Source organism: Octopus sinensis, linkage group LG2 (genome assembly GCF_006345805.1).
Source record: "Octopus sinensis linkage group LG2, ASM634580v1, whole genome shotgun sequence".
NCBI classification, from domain to species: domain Eukaryota; kingdom Metazoa; phylum Mollusca; class Cephalopoda; order Octopoda; family Octopodidae; genus Octopus; species Octopus sinensis.
Genome location: NC_042998.1, coordinates 92277272 through 92296771, shown reverse-complemented (window position 1 = coordinate 92296771; position 19500 = coordinate 92277272). Strand labels below are relative to the sequence as shown.

General features: G+C 32.7%; 1 protein-coding gene across 6 annotated transcripts in view; it reads right to left on the bottom strand.

The window, feature by feature from the left end:
- Positions 1 to 19500, bottom strand: part of LOC115229261 (myosin light chain kinase, smooth muscle) — a 137444-nt gene that overhangs the window by 14934 nt on the left and 103010 nt on the right. For 2 of the 6 annotated variants that reach the window (XM_029799644.2, XM_029799660.2), the window contains 8 exons: positions 17935 to 18084; positions 11961 to 12104; positions 10802 to 10886; positions 9204 to 9404; positions 5385 to 5726; positions 4327 to 4479; positions 2606 to 2732; positions 709 to 858 (listed from right to left, as the gene is read on the bottom strand). In XM_029799644.2, coding sequence (XP_029655504.1) covers positions 709 to 858; positions 2606 to 2732; positions 4327 to 4479; positions 5385 to 5726; positions 9204 to 9404; positions 10802 to 10886; positions 11961 to 12104; positions 17935 to 18084 — 1352 coding nt within the window. The remainder of the gene's footprint in view (positions 1 to 708; positions 859 to 2605; positions 2733 to 4326; positions 4480 to 5384; positions 5727 to 9203; positions 9405 to 10801; positions 10887 to 11960; positions 12105 to 17934; positions 18085 to 19500) is intronic. The other 4 variants (XM_029799653.2, XM_029799666.2, XM_036515486.1 and 1 more) reach the window with 3 other exon arrangements.

Here is a 19500-nt window from a genome sequence, read left to right as displayed (position 1 = left end):
ATAATGCAACAAATATGTTCTTTGCATGATTCCTTAATGGATTCATAAAAAACTAATATATGAAAATATTGTTGTTGCTATATAGTGACTCTTCATGAAAAGCTTATGCATCAGTATTTATGGCTTTTTGGGGAGTGAAAAAAAATAGTTTCAATAGGTTCAACCTCCTAATCAGACAGAACTTTCTACACAACCTGATATTACAATAAGGTTTCATGCAAACCATGCAGAAAAAAAAACATTTCAAAATAGCTAATGTTAACAGCAATGAATTTAGACAAGTTATCTTGCATTTAATAAAAGGAATTGGAAACAATGGCATTCATGACTTTCTTCAGAGTTTTAGGTGATTACTGTAAATGAAAGGTTCTAGATGGGAAACTAAAATCAAGCTGAGACATGAGAAGGACCTAGCATTTCACTTATATACCAGTTGTAGTAAAAGCAGTTTAAGGACACCAATGTAAGGACCCTAATGATTTCTCGTTTCCTAGGGTGATAATAGCTGAGGGTGACAAACTAAGAATCTTAACAAATGGGTAGAGGGAAAAATGAGGAAAACAATTACACAGACACCTGCTTATTTATAAAATAAAAAGGAAGCAGAGTTAAAAGTTGGAATTAAATAGCCACCAGAATTTTATAGAAAATGAAGTTGTAGGTAAGAGGTAAAAGCAGTAGTTTATAGAGAATCCTTGGTTGTAATACCTTCCATGTAACCTGTTCATTGTTGTGTCTATTAACAGATGGTTGTTGGTTGAATTGACGAGGTTTCTGATCTTGGTGAGTGTGCCCCCCATTCATATAGTTTGTTCTTGAGGGTCTTCCTCCAGCTGATTGGAAAGAAGCAGCTGGTGCCTTTTATAGATGTAGTAGATAAATGGAACACAAATATAATTTCTTTTCTTTTTTTTTTTTAATAATGAAATTTTTTCCAATGAAAAGAAAAATATAACTTAACTTGAAAAATCTGAACTGTGAAAAAAACAAATCTTACCAATATGGTACAATCATTCAACAAATTTTCAGGAATTAATCATTTTGGAAAGGACAATTAGTAAGTAGCAGGTACTTTGGAGGATGAGAAGAAATAAATTAAAAATTGAGATTTTTCAAATATTTTGTTTGAAAACAAAAGTGTAAAAAAAAAAAGGTGAATGAAGATGAACTTGAAAATTACACAAGGAATAACACTATGCTAACAAATTTCAAAGGTTTGAAATTGTTATATAAAATCTAATATTTAAAATTTACTTTTGCATTTAGACAGTCAGACATAGATACACAGATAAGATGAATTGGTAGAGTTATTGCAGCATGCACTAAAATGCATTGCTATATATGTTTTGGCTCTCTGCTTTCTTAGTTCAAATTCCACCAAGGCCAGTTTTGTCTTTTATTCTTTTGATATCAACAAATAATGTACCAGTGGAAGGGAGCATTGGTGCATCCCTCTCTCCAACCAGCAGTCACATCCTGAATGTTACACTAGATTAAGGACCAACGGTATTTGTGTTTGCTTGCAACTACATTGGGTGCCTAAAACCATTAGTTGAAGTATGGTACATACCAATACCAAGTTACACTAGACTGTGAGAAATGGTTACAAATATACATACAAACATACACACGTCTATATCTACACATGCACACACACACATAGTTGTGTGAGTATGATTTGTAACTAAAATCCAAACCATCTGCCACTGCCACATCTAATTCCCCCAAGTGCTTCCACAAATGACGCCGTTATTTTGTTTTCAAAAAATAGTTGACAGGATCATGTTGCAGAAGAAGTTATGAAAAATACAAACCTACTAAGCGCAAAGTGTATTCACCTCAAATGCAACTGCATTGGACTGGAGCCAATGATGACACTTTTTTTTGCAATCATCCACTCTGCTAAAATAGTAGCTAAATCTATCAAATTACACCTTACAGTCTCAAGAAACGAAGAACATATTGGACAATGTAGTCAGGCATACACTATGCCTTAGAAAAAGAAATGGATGGTAAATGTTTGAATGTATTTGATCAAGGATTAACTTAGTCAGGGCTGAGTTAGGGTTGTGCAATATTATAAACTGAATAGGGCTGAACGAAAAATATGTTCCCAGAACAGCTTGGTCTCATGAAATAAGTATAGTGAGCAAGCCTAGGGTGTACAGAAATATCAATGAACTCAGGTGATATTCCTCACTGACAGTTATCAACAGAGATTGTCACATCTAATGTTAAAAAGAGCTACAAGTAACATGTTCAAGATGTCACCCAGCCGCCCTTCAAAAATACAAGGTGGAATGAAACAGCAATTTGAGAAGGTAAAGGACTTGTGGCAAGCCAAAGAGAGCATCAGATTCACCCTGCATAAAAAACAGCAGGAGATGCACCTCCTATATTTTCCCCTTTAGCTGTAAGAGAGCATGTTGAGATTAACTGGCCATAATGTTATAGTCTTGCAAGGGAGTAACTCACTACTATTAATATATTTAACTTTCATTTCTCTTTAGCACTTAATTGAAAATCTGTGGTTAGAATGATACAGATCTGACAAGTATGATATATTGTGGTAAGCTTTTTTTTTATTGAGAAAATTCTAACTCACCTGCCATTTACGTCTAGCAATGAAGTTCTTTAGTTTGTCCGTACTGAGGCGTTTCATACACTGGTTGTCCACATGATCAAGAGCTAGCCATTCATGTTGAAGACACATATGAATAGTCATACGGTTTCTGAAAATTTAAATTAAAATATTACAATTTTTTTATTTTTTAGTCTGAGGAAGTGTGACAGTGCCTATAACCTTTACAGGCTCTCTCAGGTTAGTGAGTTCAATATGGCTGATGTACAGCTTGAACATTATTTCTAGGTAAATCCAATAGAAAGGATATGGATAAATAAAAAGACATAAGGGAGTACTTTGTATAGAAATTGTTGAGTGATCCACAGTGGATATGATAAACAGAAGGCAAACAGGCATCTGGTGAAATGGTGTAAAGCACTTCAGAAGAAACACAAAACATAAACTTTAGTAAAAACAGGATAAAAAAAGATAATGATGGAGGAGCAATTACATGAAGTAGTTATAGAATGTTGTTGAAAAGTTCTTTATCAGTCTGCTGGCTAGCTCTTTTTGGATAGTCTCAGAACTTTATGAATGTAGCAGCAGTGTTGTTATTGGATATCTGAGAAATACATTAATAATCAGGGCCAAAATACTTCCTGAGCCTGAAGAAGTTTAGTATATTGGATGCAGTTTCAAATTGTTAAAAAATAATCAGAGATTGTGTGGCCTAGCATGTTACCATTTTTGAGGGTTTTAGCCATGTTGTTCATAAGCAAGGAAGGTGGAGTATTTTAAGATTATTTATTTCAGTAAATAGTATATGTAACATTTGCGTTTTGGTGTTATTGATAGAGATTAAGTTAAGCTCCCTATTGAAGGATTTTTCGGTGGTGGTCTTTGATAATAAAAATGCACTAGATGACACCTGTATGCAGAAAGTTCAGCAGAAGTAATGTGTAGTTAAGAATTAACAAGAGAATGTGTGGGAGATGCACATCTTCCATTAAAAGATGAGTGTGGAAGACAAGATAGACACCAGCTGATAGAATAATATAGACTAGAGAGAAAGCCATTAATGCATGCTGCAACAAAACAGTCTGATATGAAACATCCCCAAGCCATGAGATAGATGGCAGCCACAGATTAACATCTTTGCTAAGAGATTATCATATCAGACACTCGTATAAACACTACTGGTGTTAAAGAGCAACAATAGTTCTTTCACTGGTGTTCTCAAGGGCAGGGGAGTACTGGAATCATTTACCAACATTCTTTATAGTACTTTGTAGATGAAAGAAGGGAAAATAGAAATTTTACGATTACAAAGAAAAATTTACCTCAAATATTTCTCAATTTTATAATATGACTCTAGTAGCATATAATATGAAGTGGGAGAATTAAAAGTAGTTTTTCAAATGAAAATAAAAATTGGATTTACAGTAGTAACTGACTCAATTTTATTGCCCAGTCTAACACCAATGCCTGGTATCTTGGAGGGCTTTAGTAGTGAGTGAGAGTTCACTGTTACAAGTACTCAGGCCTGGGTCTCCAACTTGAAAACACCTTCTTCACTTACTCCCTCCCACCAAGATTCAAAGGGCCTGTAAAGGATCATGGGTACAATTTTCCCTCCTAATTAAAAAAACTGAAAAAATAAAACATGACTGTAATAAACAGACGTTAATTTCAGATTTACTAAAAAGAAATCAAATGATAATTATGGGATTGATTTTAATTAAATTCTTGTATTTATCACTTACTCTTTTTTCTTTACTAACAACTTGGAAATAAAATCTTTTGCAGCATCTGAAATTTCATCAAAGGTTTCATCATCAAAGTCATAAACTGCTTGTGTGACATTGGATAATGTTTCAACATTTGTTTCTCCAGTGAAAGGAGCCAGTCCAGAAATACTGAAACGATAAAAAAATAAGTTAAACAAAAAACAAAATGATAAATAAACAATGACAAATTGCTGAAAGATAAAGTTATCACTCAGATTTTTAAAACAAGTTTACTTTTATTTATTTCAGTCATTTGACTGAGGCCATGCTGTAGCACCGCCTTTAGTCAAATAAATTGACCCCCCCCCCCCCGGACTTATTCTTTGTAAGCCTAGTACTTACTCTATTGGTCACTTTTGCCAAACTGCTAAGTTACGGGTACATAAATACACCAGCATTCGTAGTCAAGTGATGGTGGGGAACAGGCACAAATATACTAACATAAATATATATATATATATATATATATATACACACACACACACACATATACATACGACAGGCTTCTTTCAGTTTCTATTAACCAAATCCACTCACAAGGCTTTGGTCAGCCTGAGGCTAAAGAAGACACCTGCAGTAGGATTGAATCTGGAACCATGTGGTTGGGAAGCAAGCTTCTTACCACACAGCCACTCCTGCACCTATTGCACAAGATTAAACAAGATTCAAATTATATAGCCAATTTTAATATTTTAATCTTAAAATAATTGGAACCTAAGATATATAAATAATCATTCATTCTACTATAGGCGCAAGACCTGAAATTTTGGTGGGGGAGGGCTTGTCAATTACATCAACCTCAATACTCAACTGGTACTTATTTTATTGACCCTGAGAGGATGAAAGGCAAAGTCAACCTTGGCAACATTCTAACTCTGAAAGCAAAGCTGGAAGAAATGCCACTAAGCAGTTTGTCTGGTTATGATTCAACCAGCTCACCACCTTAACAACAACAACAACTACTACAATAACAACAACGACTACAAAATTAATAGTCATATGAAATACAAAGAAAGAGAGAGAAAAAAACTTACAGCACATAGCAGATGACTCCAAGACTCCATAAATCTGTTGCAAAGCTAATCTCATCATAGTTTACAACTTCTGGTGCTATAAAATCAGGTGTACCAAATAATACTTTGATACTGTCACCAACCTGGAGTTTTCGTGCCAAGCCAAAATCAATTATTTTGATAAAATTGTTGCTTTTAGCAATACACAAGATGTTTTCTGGTTTTAAGTCCAAATGTATAATCTGTTTATCATGTAAGTAGCGTACGCCTTCACAGATCTGGTGCACAAAATGTGCACAGTCTTGCTCTGTTAGAACAAAATCATCATCCACAATACGTTTGAAAAGCTCTCCTCCACAAACACTGGAACAAAAAGAAAAATGTATATATATATGTAATTAATATATGTACTTGAAACAGTGTTAGATTAAAATACTGGTGTATATAATATTTATGTGCAGACAAACATGAAATGGCTGTAACAGTTGTCAGAGAAACATCTTAAAAAAGATTTAAGTGTTAAAAGACCAGAGCTCACTCAGAACACCAGTGGATGAATGACACTATGTTAATGCATAAATTACTATGAGAAGTCTCTCTGAGACCAACCATTACAGCCAGTGCCATTCCACATTCATATACACATTTTGTACACATTGGTGTACAAAACATATCTTTAAAGAATCTTGCTTCAATCAAAAAAAATATATTTATCAATGACATAAAATAGAGTAAAAGAATTAGTTGTCATCTGTCCATCACAGTCACTCCCCTGCACTTTCTTTTTACAATCACAAACTTGCAACCATCAGCTCCTCCACATCCTGATTCTTCTTATCGCTTCCTTTACTACTCATCTTCACAGGTACATTACTTTGAGTGAACAAGCATATCATAGAGTAGGGAGGAACTCTGTTAAGCTGTGCATAATGCAAGGCAACCTCACTAGAGCTGGTGCCATAAAATGTACTCAGCATAATCTATAAAATGGCTGACAAGTGAATAGAGACAATATAGTGTCGAGTGGAACCTTTAGTGAAGGATATAAGATACCTCCCATTTTTGATAACAACTCTGGTCTATCATAGATTTAAATATGCTAATGTCACAATAATATGCACCCAATACACTTATAAAGTAGTTGGTAATTAAAAGGGTAGCCAGGCAAAGAACCAAAGCAAAGCTAAAACATTTAAGTGAGACATGGTCCTCTAACCCATCTGTGAAGGCAGTAACTTGCACCAAGAACACACACTGTCTAACTCATACAAACATGGAAAGTAGACACAAAATTTTGACGTTAATGACAAGTTAATAGAGAGGATATTAGATGATATATAGAAAAAATACTGAAGAAGGTTTGCGCTCTCTAGGTGCTCTTGTTTACGTTTTATTATTACAAATGTTATCTTTTACCTAACACAATAATGTTTATTGTACTACTGCAATAATAATAAAGTTTCATTATTTTTCCCATAATTCAAATTAATCAACACAACTATAAAGTGAGAAATGGGTTTGAGGTACTGACAGATTGCCATGTGAGATGGGTTTGAGGTAGTGAAGGTGAACTTATTGGACCTAACAGTAGAAGAGAAGTGGAGAAACCTAAGGAGTTTTTAAGTCGTTAAAAAAAAAAAATGAAAGATAACTCCCATCTTTGATAACAGCTCCAGTCTATCATAGATTTAGCATTGAGAGGATCTGCAGAAAGTTAATGAAACACCTGTCATACACAATTCTTCGGCTGCCATCATTAGTGTTGTATCTCTTTACAAGGAGGTAGACTAAAGCAGAGATAAAGTACTGGAGATGAATTATTAATTACAAAACCTCGACCATGAATGACCCTTTGAAGCTACTTACTAACAATAACAAATCAATATGTTCGTTTGTTTTACACCTGATTTTCCAAGTAAGCATGGGTTTCATGACTACATTATCAAAAATTTCACAAGTGGACTGCCTCCCTGTCACTAATCCTTACCTGTTTCTCAAGTAAAGGATATATAATATTCCATGTTTTGAAGGTGCAAAACCAATGGGTGATAGCAACATCACCAGTCATAACTGAGTAATTTTCAGAGAAGGGCAAATGTACACACACACACATTAATACGCATGTATGTATAGAATAGGCTTCTTCAGATTTTCACCTACTAAATCCACTCATAAGGCTTTGGTCAGCCTGGAGCTATATAGAACACCCAAGATGCAGCATACTGAGATCAAACCTGAAACCACATGAATGGGAAGTGGATGTCTTAAACACAGCCATCCTTGTGTCTAACATATTTTTGATGAAATAAGTGATTTCAAGAAATCCATTCTACATTACAAGTTATTATAAACAAACTATTAATGTCTGAGGAAGATAAAATCTAACCAGTTCTTGAAGCAACTAAAAAAGTTACAATTTTTTGTTTTGAAACTTTTTAAAGTAGTTACACATAAGAAAATCCTTATAAATGACAATTACTAGAATTGAAAAAGATTCCAAACATCTTTTCAATAAGATTTTTAATGTTTATAAGGATATTGTAGCTTTCTTGGAACATTTGTGAAATATGTAGAAAAATCAGTGTGTTATAGAAGACAATAGCAAAGTAGATAAAATTATATATTAAAGATATAGAAAAGCTACCATAAAAAGAATTTAATTAGTCCTGATAGTTAAGGTTAAAAATTCTTTTACAAAAATCAAAGAATGAGAGAGCTATATATATATATAGATTATATGCTCATTATGTTGACATGTCAAATCCAAAAATTTAACATGTTAACAGAATGAAAACTTAAGTTCATCTTTTATTCTTTAAGGTCTTTGTAAAGACGTGTTTAACTCAAAATGCAAGGACTAATTAGAATTTTCTAAGGTAATATTGCATTATTAGTTTATGCAATCAACATTGCTATTGCCTTTTATAGAACACTGATTTTCAATTTAATATTTATATTACATTCCTGAATTCTGCTAATTTTAATAAACTTTGATAAGGAAAATTCTTTTCAATGGTAGTTATTTAAAAATTTACATGGCTTATAAAACAAGCTGTATATTCCACAGAGAGAAACGGGTGATATTGTACCCTTTGAAAATCATAGCAACATCATGCTCTAAGAACAGTGTATTGATAAAGCATTTACAAGGAAATTAGTTTTCATGAAATAATAGTCTTGTAGGAAAATACTTAATAGGGTAGGTGAGATCTTTTAATTAGAAGACGTATTTTCTCAGTAAAAGTTATGTAGTTAATTAAAATCTAATTTTTGTACAATATATTCCACATGTGATATACTACAGAGTTGAAACAATTGGATTTAATGCTGCACATAGAAGAAAATAAAGATGTAATGCACATGAACTTTTTTGTGTGTATGTGTGTGTTTGTGTGAAAGAAGTAAGCTAAGTAAGAGTCAGTATTTTGTTTAATTTCCTGCTTTTAAAATATTCCTTTCTGGAATACATGGATAGAACCCATTGAAACAGGAATTGAAACTAGAAAAAGCAAATAGAAAATTTTATTAAATTAGCAAATTAAATTATCAACCCTTTTGTTCCCATATTTCTATTGAAATGCACAGCCTTTTTCCAATTAATTTGGGAAATAATGAAGTATTTAGTAAAATAACTATCATTAATTAAGTTGATATTAGGAACATAAATTAACGTGAAATGTTGATTGCAAGTTTTAATTTAGATAACTTTGAAACAGGAAGTTTGTATCATGGAAGCAAGGGTGGTCTTGGATGGGTTGGTATCAAATAGGTTAAATAAACCGTAGAACAAGAAAAATGATAAACCATAGAACAAGAAAAATAATAAACTCAAATACTTACAATTCAGTGACAATTACAAATCCAGTGGGAGATTCATAAGCATCCCAAAGCCTTAGGACTTTTGGATGAGTTAAATTTTTCATTATCTCAATCTCATTGCGAAATTCAGCTTTCTTTTTCTCTTTACATTTGATAACTTTTGCAGCCCAAAGCCGGTTTGATGATTTCTCAATACACTTGTGAACAACTCCAAAACGGCCACTTAAAGTACAGAATATGAGTATATCAAAGAAGTTAAAATAAATAATTATATATTTCAAAAATGTTCATTCATATGGTTTATTAAAAGTTATTTAATTTATAAATACTGGCAAGATCCATGGAAATTTTACATTTTGATATGTTCTTATTTCTGATCTAATGAATAAATTTATTAATCTTCAGAATATTGTTTCATTATGTTCAGAGTTTCAATTATGTCAGTGATTTTATTTCATAGTTAAAGCTTTTTAAACCATAACACTTAAAACCTTTCTTCATAAAGTTAAAGATCTCCGATTATGTCTTCAATTTCATTTCATAGTTAAGTATAACACTCAAGTACATGTTAAGATAAAGAGAATTTTATAGAAGATAACATTAAAGTATTCTGGACTCTTGCAACATAAAAGAAATTTGTATCATACTTAGACAAGCCCCATATAAACAGAATTTGAAGATAAATAAAGTCAGCAACACTGAGTAAGACTTAATACTTAAGCTATCTATAAACTGAAACAAACATTCGAGGATGACTTTCTTTTCTTTTTCTCTTCCCCTGCAAATCATGTGGAGGCATGGCTGTGGTTAAGAAACTCACTTTGGAACCACTTTGAGTTCAGTCCTACTGTGTGGCATTTTGGGTAAGTGTCTGCCACTATAACTCTGGGCCAACCAATGTCGTGCAAGTGAATTTGGTAGACAAAAATAAATGAGTGCATGTTACTGTCTACTTGCTTTGATTTCACATAAGTTATAAACAAGTGTCACTTTCATGTAAGTTATGGCCTTCATTTCCAATCTCCCATGAAAACATGTCTGGCCATAAGGTATTTGGAAGCAGGTAAAGATTGGCAACAAGAAGGGAATCCAGCTCTAGAAAATCTGCCACAACAAATTCCATTTCATGAAAGTATGGAAAAGTGGACATTAAATGATGATAATGATCAAGAAAGATTATTTCATAAGAATGTAACAGCTTTATAATTCGTTCATGTGTTGAAGCATATTCTGTTGTGTCTGGGGAAAGTCATTTTCTTTTTGTGCCTTATAATGTAACACACTCACCGGTAAAATTTCCACTTATTTCTTATTTTAATTTTACCGGTGAGTGAGTTACATTATGAGGCACAAAAAGAAAATTACTCTCCACAGACACAACAGCTTTATAATTATCAAATCAAAAATGTTTAAATGAAACAAATTCTGTCAATAAGTTTAAGACAGTTCTTCTCAACCAGTCATGAGCAAACTGGCCTGAGGGAATTTCTGAATGGCATGCCTATTGAAAAATTACCTTGAATTTTTTTTAGTAGTACAGCTCACCTGATGATGAGCTAGGTCTCATGCAGTCCACTCCTCGATAAAGGAATATTAAAATCAAAAATATTTACACTTACCTACCAACTTCTTCTTTTAGAATGTAAAAATCTTCGAAATTAGCAGTAGAAATTTGTACATCTAAATGATCAAATATTGATGCATCTGTACAATGGAAAGAAAATTATGATTTTTCTTTTTTGAAATTTCAACATCATTTTATAAAAAAGTAGGACAGACATCAACAACAGTGAAACAATACACAAACATTTTGACTTAGGTTCAGTCATCATTAGTTGACATTTTAATTGCTAGCTAAGAAAAAAGTATTTTTTTTTGCAACCATAACATAGTACAAAGTATATTAAAGTCAATTATTGTGCCTTACTTTTGTGTTAGCAGTGCAAGGTTATCATTTTAAGTTTATCTCTACAAATTTTCTACAGAGTTCACATTTTATCATTAATTTTGTATATGATTGTAGGAGGGAAGAAATTTGTAATATCACTGTCTGAGCTATTTGTAAGGAGTTATAATGAACTAGTAATAAGTGCAATATTAAACAGTGGCCAATTAAAGCAGTCCAAATAAGAAGAGAATGAAGTAGGTAAAATAAATGCATGATTTAAATAACAAAATAATATATAACAAATTGTGTAATAACAGCAGCTTGCAGAAAAACATAAACGACATTAAAATTGGTGGGTAAAAAATATTTCTACAACATAACATAACAGGGCAAAACACAATGGCATTTCATTACAAAGCAAAAAGCTACTCAGGAAACATAAAACTTGTTTTCTGGTTAAAATTTATCACACAAGACTAAAAAGCAATGTCTGTGAAGAGTAATTAAGCCAGTAATTTAGGCCTATCAATCAGGAAAAAGAAATAGATAAATGACACTTGTGACTTTTGTAAATCACTTTTTTCTTTTAAAATACTCCAGTTAAAATATAAAACAAGAATGCATTTTTTTCTTTCATTTTAGAATATTATCAAAATTTCTTGTGTTGAATAAAACAGTGAAATTTGAAAAAATGTTTCCTACAGTTTCTCTTTGATAAAGAAAAAAATGAAGATGTTATTATTAAAGCCCATCTAAAATTTTGAAGTAAAATAACTGATTTAATTTATTGATACAAGTCTATCAAGTCCACTACTTTCCCTTCATCTTCTCTAGATGTTCTAGCTCAGCTCAGATGCCATGTTTTCTCTGAGTATTGATTATATGCTTACCTTCAACAACCAATTTAACAATGGCACTGTCATTGCCCAATTTGTTAGTTACAACAACATTATAGGATCCTCTATCAGTTGGTAGAGTGTTTTGAATTGTAAATTCACAAAAACCAGGCTTATTTTCTATTATAAGTCGATCATCTACAATAGAGTATAGAATAGAAACATAATATACAATAAAATGGTACAAGTTTACTTTAAAAAGAAATACACAGATCAAATTGAAGATGAACAATGAGTTTTTATATGGTTCAAAAGGCGAACTACAAATTCGTGGTGAAAGGACTTTACGCAATTTAATGAACTCCAATACATGCTTGGTACTTTATTTATCAATCACAAATAGAAGACAAATTTGGATGGATTTGAATTCAGAACAAATTGAAAACTTGAAGACATTCAATAAGTAAATAGTTCTAAAGGCAAAACATACATACATAGACAGATATACACACACACATACACACAGACAGTAAAGCTTAATCAAAACAGTTGACAAGAGAAAGAAAGTAATACTATACACTCAGATATTAAGTTGACAAAAAGATTACCTTTTTTTGATTAAAAAAAACTATATTAGCAACAAAGACTGACAGGAAACAAACAAGTAAAACTAAAAGAATAAACAATTATTTCAATAATACCATCCATTGTTCCAAGCCCAATACACTCCATACATAACACATTAATATCTAGAGCTACACAAATACTGCGTCAGACAGAAACTATTTTATCCTAAAACATGACATCTCACTAAAAAATAATACAATAAAACAAGACAGTTAAACAACATAAAACATGACAGTTCAGATGTTTAACATATTCATCCATCTTGCTCATTGATATTGCTTTATACCATTATTCACAACAAATATATAAGTAAATAAGAATGCAATACCTCACAAAAGAAGATGAAAACTATTGCTTTTAAAAATAAAAAACAAAAATTTCTCAAAACAGATGTCAGTCTTAAGTCAGTTTTCATAATATTCAATCAACACTTAAAAAAAAGAAGCTTAGAAAGACAGAAATCATAGATTGTTCTATTATTCTTTTATTGGTTTCATTCAGTGGACTGTGGCCATACAGGAGCACAGCTTTCAAGAGTTTTAGTTAGTTTTATTGACCTCAAAAATTTTAATAACCTTAGATTAAAGAGAAGTAACCAGGATACAAAAAATGCAACAAAATATCTTTTTTTTTCTCTTTACTTATTTAACCATTCCTGTCAGCATTGTTTAAAGTCTGTATTTCCATGCATGCATGGGTCAGACAGAATTTGTTGAGGCAGATTTCTACAACTGGATGCTCTTCCTTTAGCCAACCCTCATTTGTTTACAGACAAGATAATATTTCCCCATGAAAGAGGAAATGAACAACAACACTTGTGTGACAGTGATGCTCATTTAAAACCATCACATGATATCAAGACATGGATATGTACACACACACACACACACACACATCAAGCTTCTCTCAATTCCCATCTACCAAATCCACTCATAAGGCTTTGGACAACCCGGGGCTAAATAGAAGAAGATACTTGCCCAAGGTGACACACAGTTGGACTGAGCCCAATACCACATGATTAGAAAGCAAGCTTCTCAACCACACAGCCACACCTGCATTGGTAGTTATATTTCTAAATGGACATTTTGTCTACAAAATTTCACTGATAAAAATTTAGTCAAACCAAAGCTATGGTTGAAAACAATTGTCCAAGATATCATGTGGTGGGATCGAACCTGAAACTATGTGGTTACAAACTAAGCTTCTTAACTTATAGGCCACTAATACAAAATCAAAATTTCAAATCATCATCATCTAGTTTCCATGCTGGAAACTACGAGAGATCACAGTCAGAGTCAACATATACTCAGGTGTACGGTCATCAAAGACAGATCAGCGGGGATGTTTCAACTTTCTCACATTTCATTTTTGGCTGGTTTTCCTAAAACCAACCACTTTACAATATGTACTGGATATTTTTTTCAAGGCACCAACAATAGAGAGCTATCTTTTAGTTTTGTTGCGAACATGACAATGTCATACTTTACAATGTATACCGAGTGACACCAACATTATAGAGGTAGCCATGTCTTTGATTGACCAAAGAATCCCACTTCTTTGCTTGCTCATTAGTCTCTTTACAGAGTGGGAAAGAACCTTGAATGATAAAGACATGATAGTAATGAGAGAAAATTTATAAACATTAGTAAAAGGAGGCTAAGTTCATAAGTACAGAACTAATTCTACAAGCCAGCAAGATATCCTATATGACCCACTTTGACAATCCTGCAGAACACCATTATCAGACTTTGAGATTTACAGGAATGAGAATACAGCAAACCATTTTTATATGCTAGACTAATAAATTAATAGAAGTGCTTTTAAGAGGACTAATGCCCAGCTAACTTTGCTGTAAAGTAATACTGAATTCTCACAAAGACACTGCCTCAGATTTGAGGAATAGGTATAGGCAACTGTATCAACGTCAGAGCTTGGTATTTATGTTATTAACCCCCAAAGAATGGAAAACAAACTTTACTTTATGAGATTTGAAATCAAAACATAAAGCTTAAGATATTTTTGCTTAACAAATTTTTAACCAAATCAACCAACCCACATAATATTTGCAAGAATACTAATAGACTAACAAAGTAGTTATTAAATTGACTGAAACAAGCAATAATGCTTAAATGTTCAATTTCAATCACTAATGAATGATTAAAAGATATTTAGCTCTTAGTGGAGTAACTTTTATTTTCTCAAAAACATAAATTTAGAAAGTACAATAGATTTCATAAACAAATATTAGAATTTTGAATCAATTCATATTTTCCTGATAATTTTAGCATTCATAAACAAGAAAGTCATGCAAGAAACAAAAGAAAAAGAAAAGCAGCCATCAAAATGTGCTGTTTTTGATACAAAAATAGTGTTCTGATGCATTAAACCTTTTGATACCAATCCACCTGAGACTGCCCCCGGGTCTATGATGCAAATTGCTGTTTGAAAGTGATTTAAATTAAAACTGTCCATCAAAATTTCATGTTTATTTAAATTCCAAACACCAGATTAATAAAGACAAAGTTATTTTACTAAATTCTTCATTATTTACAAAATTAACTGGAATAAAGGCAGTGTATTTCAGCAAAAATATGGTAACCAAAGGATTAAATGAATAAAAATGAGGAACATACAAGTATAAATAGATTAAAAACTCAGAAATATACAAAATAACTTGCACAATAAAGGAAACATTCATATTCTTCATAAGCTGCATTCATGCAAGTAAAGTCACATCACCATACATGTTGCCTGCTTTGTTTCTGGTTTCAGTATTCACATGCACAACCCTCTCAAAATCTTTCTCATCCTGTCTCCCCTTCACATGCATATAGGCACTATGAATGAAAACTGCTTGAGTCATTTCAAACCAATATGACAGCCAGTCTCAAAAATGTTCCATGCTGGTCAACCTCAAGCACTGTGCTAACTTCCCTGGCTTAATTCTCATCAAATATAATAATTTTTATATTGTAACAACACAAATCTACAAAAACACACAAATATGTCATTCAACTCTAAAACTTCTCTGACCATGCCAATCGCCCATCAAAAAATTATTTAAATATTTATAAACAACCACCTGCTTTATTATTTTGCGTCTTATTGACAGCTAGTAAAACTTCCACAGCTTGATATCTATTGGAGATCTATTTCCTATGAAACTATCACCTGGGGTTCTTAGTAAATGCAATGTTATTGTCTTTGACATCAGCAGGAGTTCTGACCATGTCTGACATAAAAACATGCTGAGAAAAATCTCACATTGTGGGCTCTGCATATTTTTTTGTCCATAAGACTAGACATTACTTGTTACAATGCTGTCACAACAAGTATCTACAGATTTCTCTACAAACCTTATTCTACCAACAGCTGTTGACAAAGATTCAAATACAAGACTTAAATATATCATTTTGACCATAGAACCTAATGATAAATAAATTGGGTTCAAAGTTTCCTTTTAATATCAGTCAGTCAATTAAAACTGAAATTTTGGAAAAGATGTTTTAATTGTCTTTCTAATTTAAAAATCAATTATCCTTGGCAAGAAATATATGTTCTTGGCACATAACATTACATCCAATTGTTGAGATCTCTATTCTAAAATCTAATCAATTGTTTAAATATGTACCAAACTATTTATCTGCAGAAAACTACCCCTGTTTTAACAATTTTATCTAATCTCTATTTGCAAGTATAATATAATGTGTGTTGTTGTTTAAGTGAAAAGATATTTTTAGCTCCTCCCTGGTCACTCCCACACTCTCTTCTAAAATGTGAGTAGTAATGAAGCTCCTCCACCAGAAGAAACTTTCCTGCTCCAGCCCTTTTCTCTCATACTTCAACCCTTTCTCATTCTTATTCTCCAAGCATAAAGCTGCCCTCCTCCCTACACAGAGGGTTCAGAATCTAGCAAGCTGTATGACAACTTCAACAATGTTGGTAGCATGAAAAAATCCTCCAGTACATACTGTAAAGTGGTTGGTACTAGGAAGGGCAATTAACCTTAGAAACCATGCCAAAACACAATGCAGTCTTTGGGCGCATTGGAGCCTATCAAACTGTTCAACCCATGGAACATGGATATTAAATGATGACATGGCTTCAATAATTAGGAATATACATAACTTACTCACTCATTTAGGCCCTTGGCTCTCCCTGGGACATAGGCCATTGATAATTCCCCTCTCCTCACCTCTTTCTTTCTCTCCAATTGCACCCCAATTCCATTTTAATATTCTTCATTTTCTAGGTCATGTCACCAGACATTCTTTGACTTGCCTTGGCTTTTATCCTCATAGGTTCCCCCAGAGGGATTGCCAGATAAAATGGTTCTGAAACCTTTTGAGAGTGTGTCCAATCCAGCACCACATTCTTTGCTTGATTACACGAGCACACATTCATTGATGCATTACACTTCAAACTAAAAATATGAATTCAATCATCATTGCTTTACTTAAAAGAGCCTTACTCAACTTTAACAACACTTACTCTGCATAAGCTTTGTTATTTTACTTTTTATTTCTATTGTAGAAAAGGGTTTAGTGAGAATTTCTAATATTACTGCTCAAATGAATACAGGGGAAAAAAAATAATTCCCAGTCCACACATTTCCAAAATATTTCTAATAACTCGTCTGCACCATGAAACCTGGAGTAGATGTGATTAAAACTAATATTGATGTCTCATGTGGGATGAAGATGTGTGATATGTGTTTTCAAATGCAACTGCTGTAATTTGATATTAAATTGTGGAGCTGATTCATATAAAGTTTAATTTCACTCCACAACATTACAAGCCCAATGTTGTCAGAAAGTCTTTATATCACTTCTGTAATGCTGAAACAACACTTACCATGAGCAAGCTGGCCATAAAAGACTCGTTGAAAATGTGATTGTTTTGCATCCAAGTCACAACTACGCCAGTAAAGTTGGCATCTCATTAGTAATGCCTGCATACCACTGATTGGCATGGGGCTACTGTAGCAGACATTTGCCCAAGATGCTGTATAGTGAGATTGAATATGAAACCATTTAGTTGCTAACAGAACTTCTTAACTAGTCATACCAGTGTGTAAAGATCATTATTCAGAATCTCTAAAACAAGGGATAACCCATTAGTAGTCAGTTTACTCTGTCAAATGTGATGCTTATTTATTTACATTGTTTTGAAGTAATCATAATTAATCTCATAGCTTCAAGATTTTGATGATGTGATTGTTTAAGTTTTAGAATGACATTGTAAGATAAGTGTGAGAGACTGGATCTGGCTGGTTTCAACACAAAACAAGTAGAATATTTGGCCAGTTTAAATACTAAAGAGTTAAGCTACATTTCATCAAGTGTTACATAAATATCACAGAAGCAATGCAACACCAAGACAGTCTCATGCAATAAATTACCTGCTTCAACTTCTTTCCGTCCTCGGTACCATTTCACCTTCTCTCCTGTGTGCTTTACACTAAACATAGCAGCTTCACCACTTTTCACTGACAGTTCACTCGGGATCAGTTCAAGTATTTGAGGAGAATCATGGCTTTTAGTATGACCTTCTGTAAGTATAACAAATATTATAGATAGGGACATGCTTCAATATTAGATATATCTACAATAACACAAACCTGTAGAATAATATCAACATCCATCTCTTGAATAAAATTCAAAATTCCTTAAAATAAAAAGCATCATTCATAATTTTATATTTAATTCTACTAAATGTGTCAATAGAAAAAAATATTAAACTTATACTATATTTAAATATGTTAGAACTATCTTCTCATTGCCATTATGAGTGAAAAGTATTTCACAATAGTCAATTTGTGCCACTCTGAAAAAAAAAATTAATCATTACATGTTAGAAGTATAATATGAGCATGTAGGTGTTTTACAAGGAAGGAGACCAACTCAGACATAGCTAAAGTATTTGTAATCTATACAAAGTATCAAGATGCATGGCTTCGAAGCAGATAAGTTTGCACTATAAATTTACAATATTTTAACCTGAATGGTATACATCATTGCTATATCATTCTGTAATTTCTCACACACAATATTTGCTGAATGCTTGATGTTATCAATGAGGGATTTTCCAACATCATCTTCCAGCAAACACAAACATAGAGCCAGATGTTAAGATAATAACAATGGAGTTGATAGACATGCTCTGTCTAAACTGAAGTGAGGGACAATGGACAGTAAACACTAACATGTTTACCACGTGTGTGTGTGCGCGCACACAGACAGACAGAAAGACTTTCTTACAAAAGTAAAAATTAAATTTAGCATCAAATTTACAAAATTTTTAGCCTGGAATTTGTGGTTTACACCAATTGTGGCATAAACCCCATGTGTAGCAACCTGTAGCTAAACATACCCTACACTGCACTTAAAATCACATCTTTGGTGAACTTTATTCCAATTTAGAGTATCCCTAACTACCAGAAATTGTGAATTTATACATGTATGTTTGTGCACATGTATAAAAGCATGTGCATGGTGTGTATGTGGGCATGTGCACACACACACACACATAGTATTTTGGGCAAGTGCATTTTGTTTTAGTTTTTACTGTAACTTATATTTTCAGATATGCCTATTTTTACTGATTGGCAATGATTAATACCCAGATTTGAAGCTTAGATTTCAGTTATTACTGGACCGAGAACGAGTACGAAGTTTCCATACTGAACCTGTAAAACCATGAATTTTACAAACTATAGAAATCACACAAACAAGTGTGAGCATCTAGGAAGCTTGACTGGAACCTCTCTGCAGCTTGCCAATGCAAAGGAACACCAATTGTAGCTTTAACATAAGAGAGGAAGCGGTTATAAAGAATTGGTATGTTAGTGTCGTTTACCTTTTGCTTCATGACTATTCTCCAATTAGAAAGTCTCTTAGGATATTAAATTATTGAATACACTACCAGCCACCATTACTTTGAAATTTTTTTGGTTTTTCAATCCCAG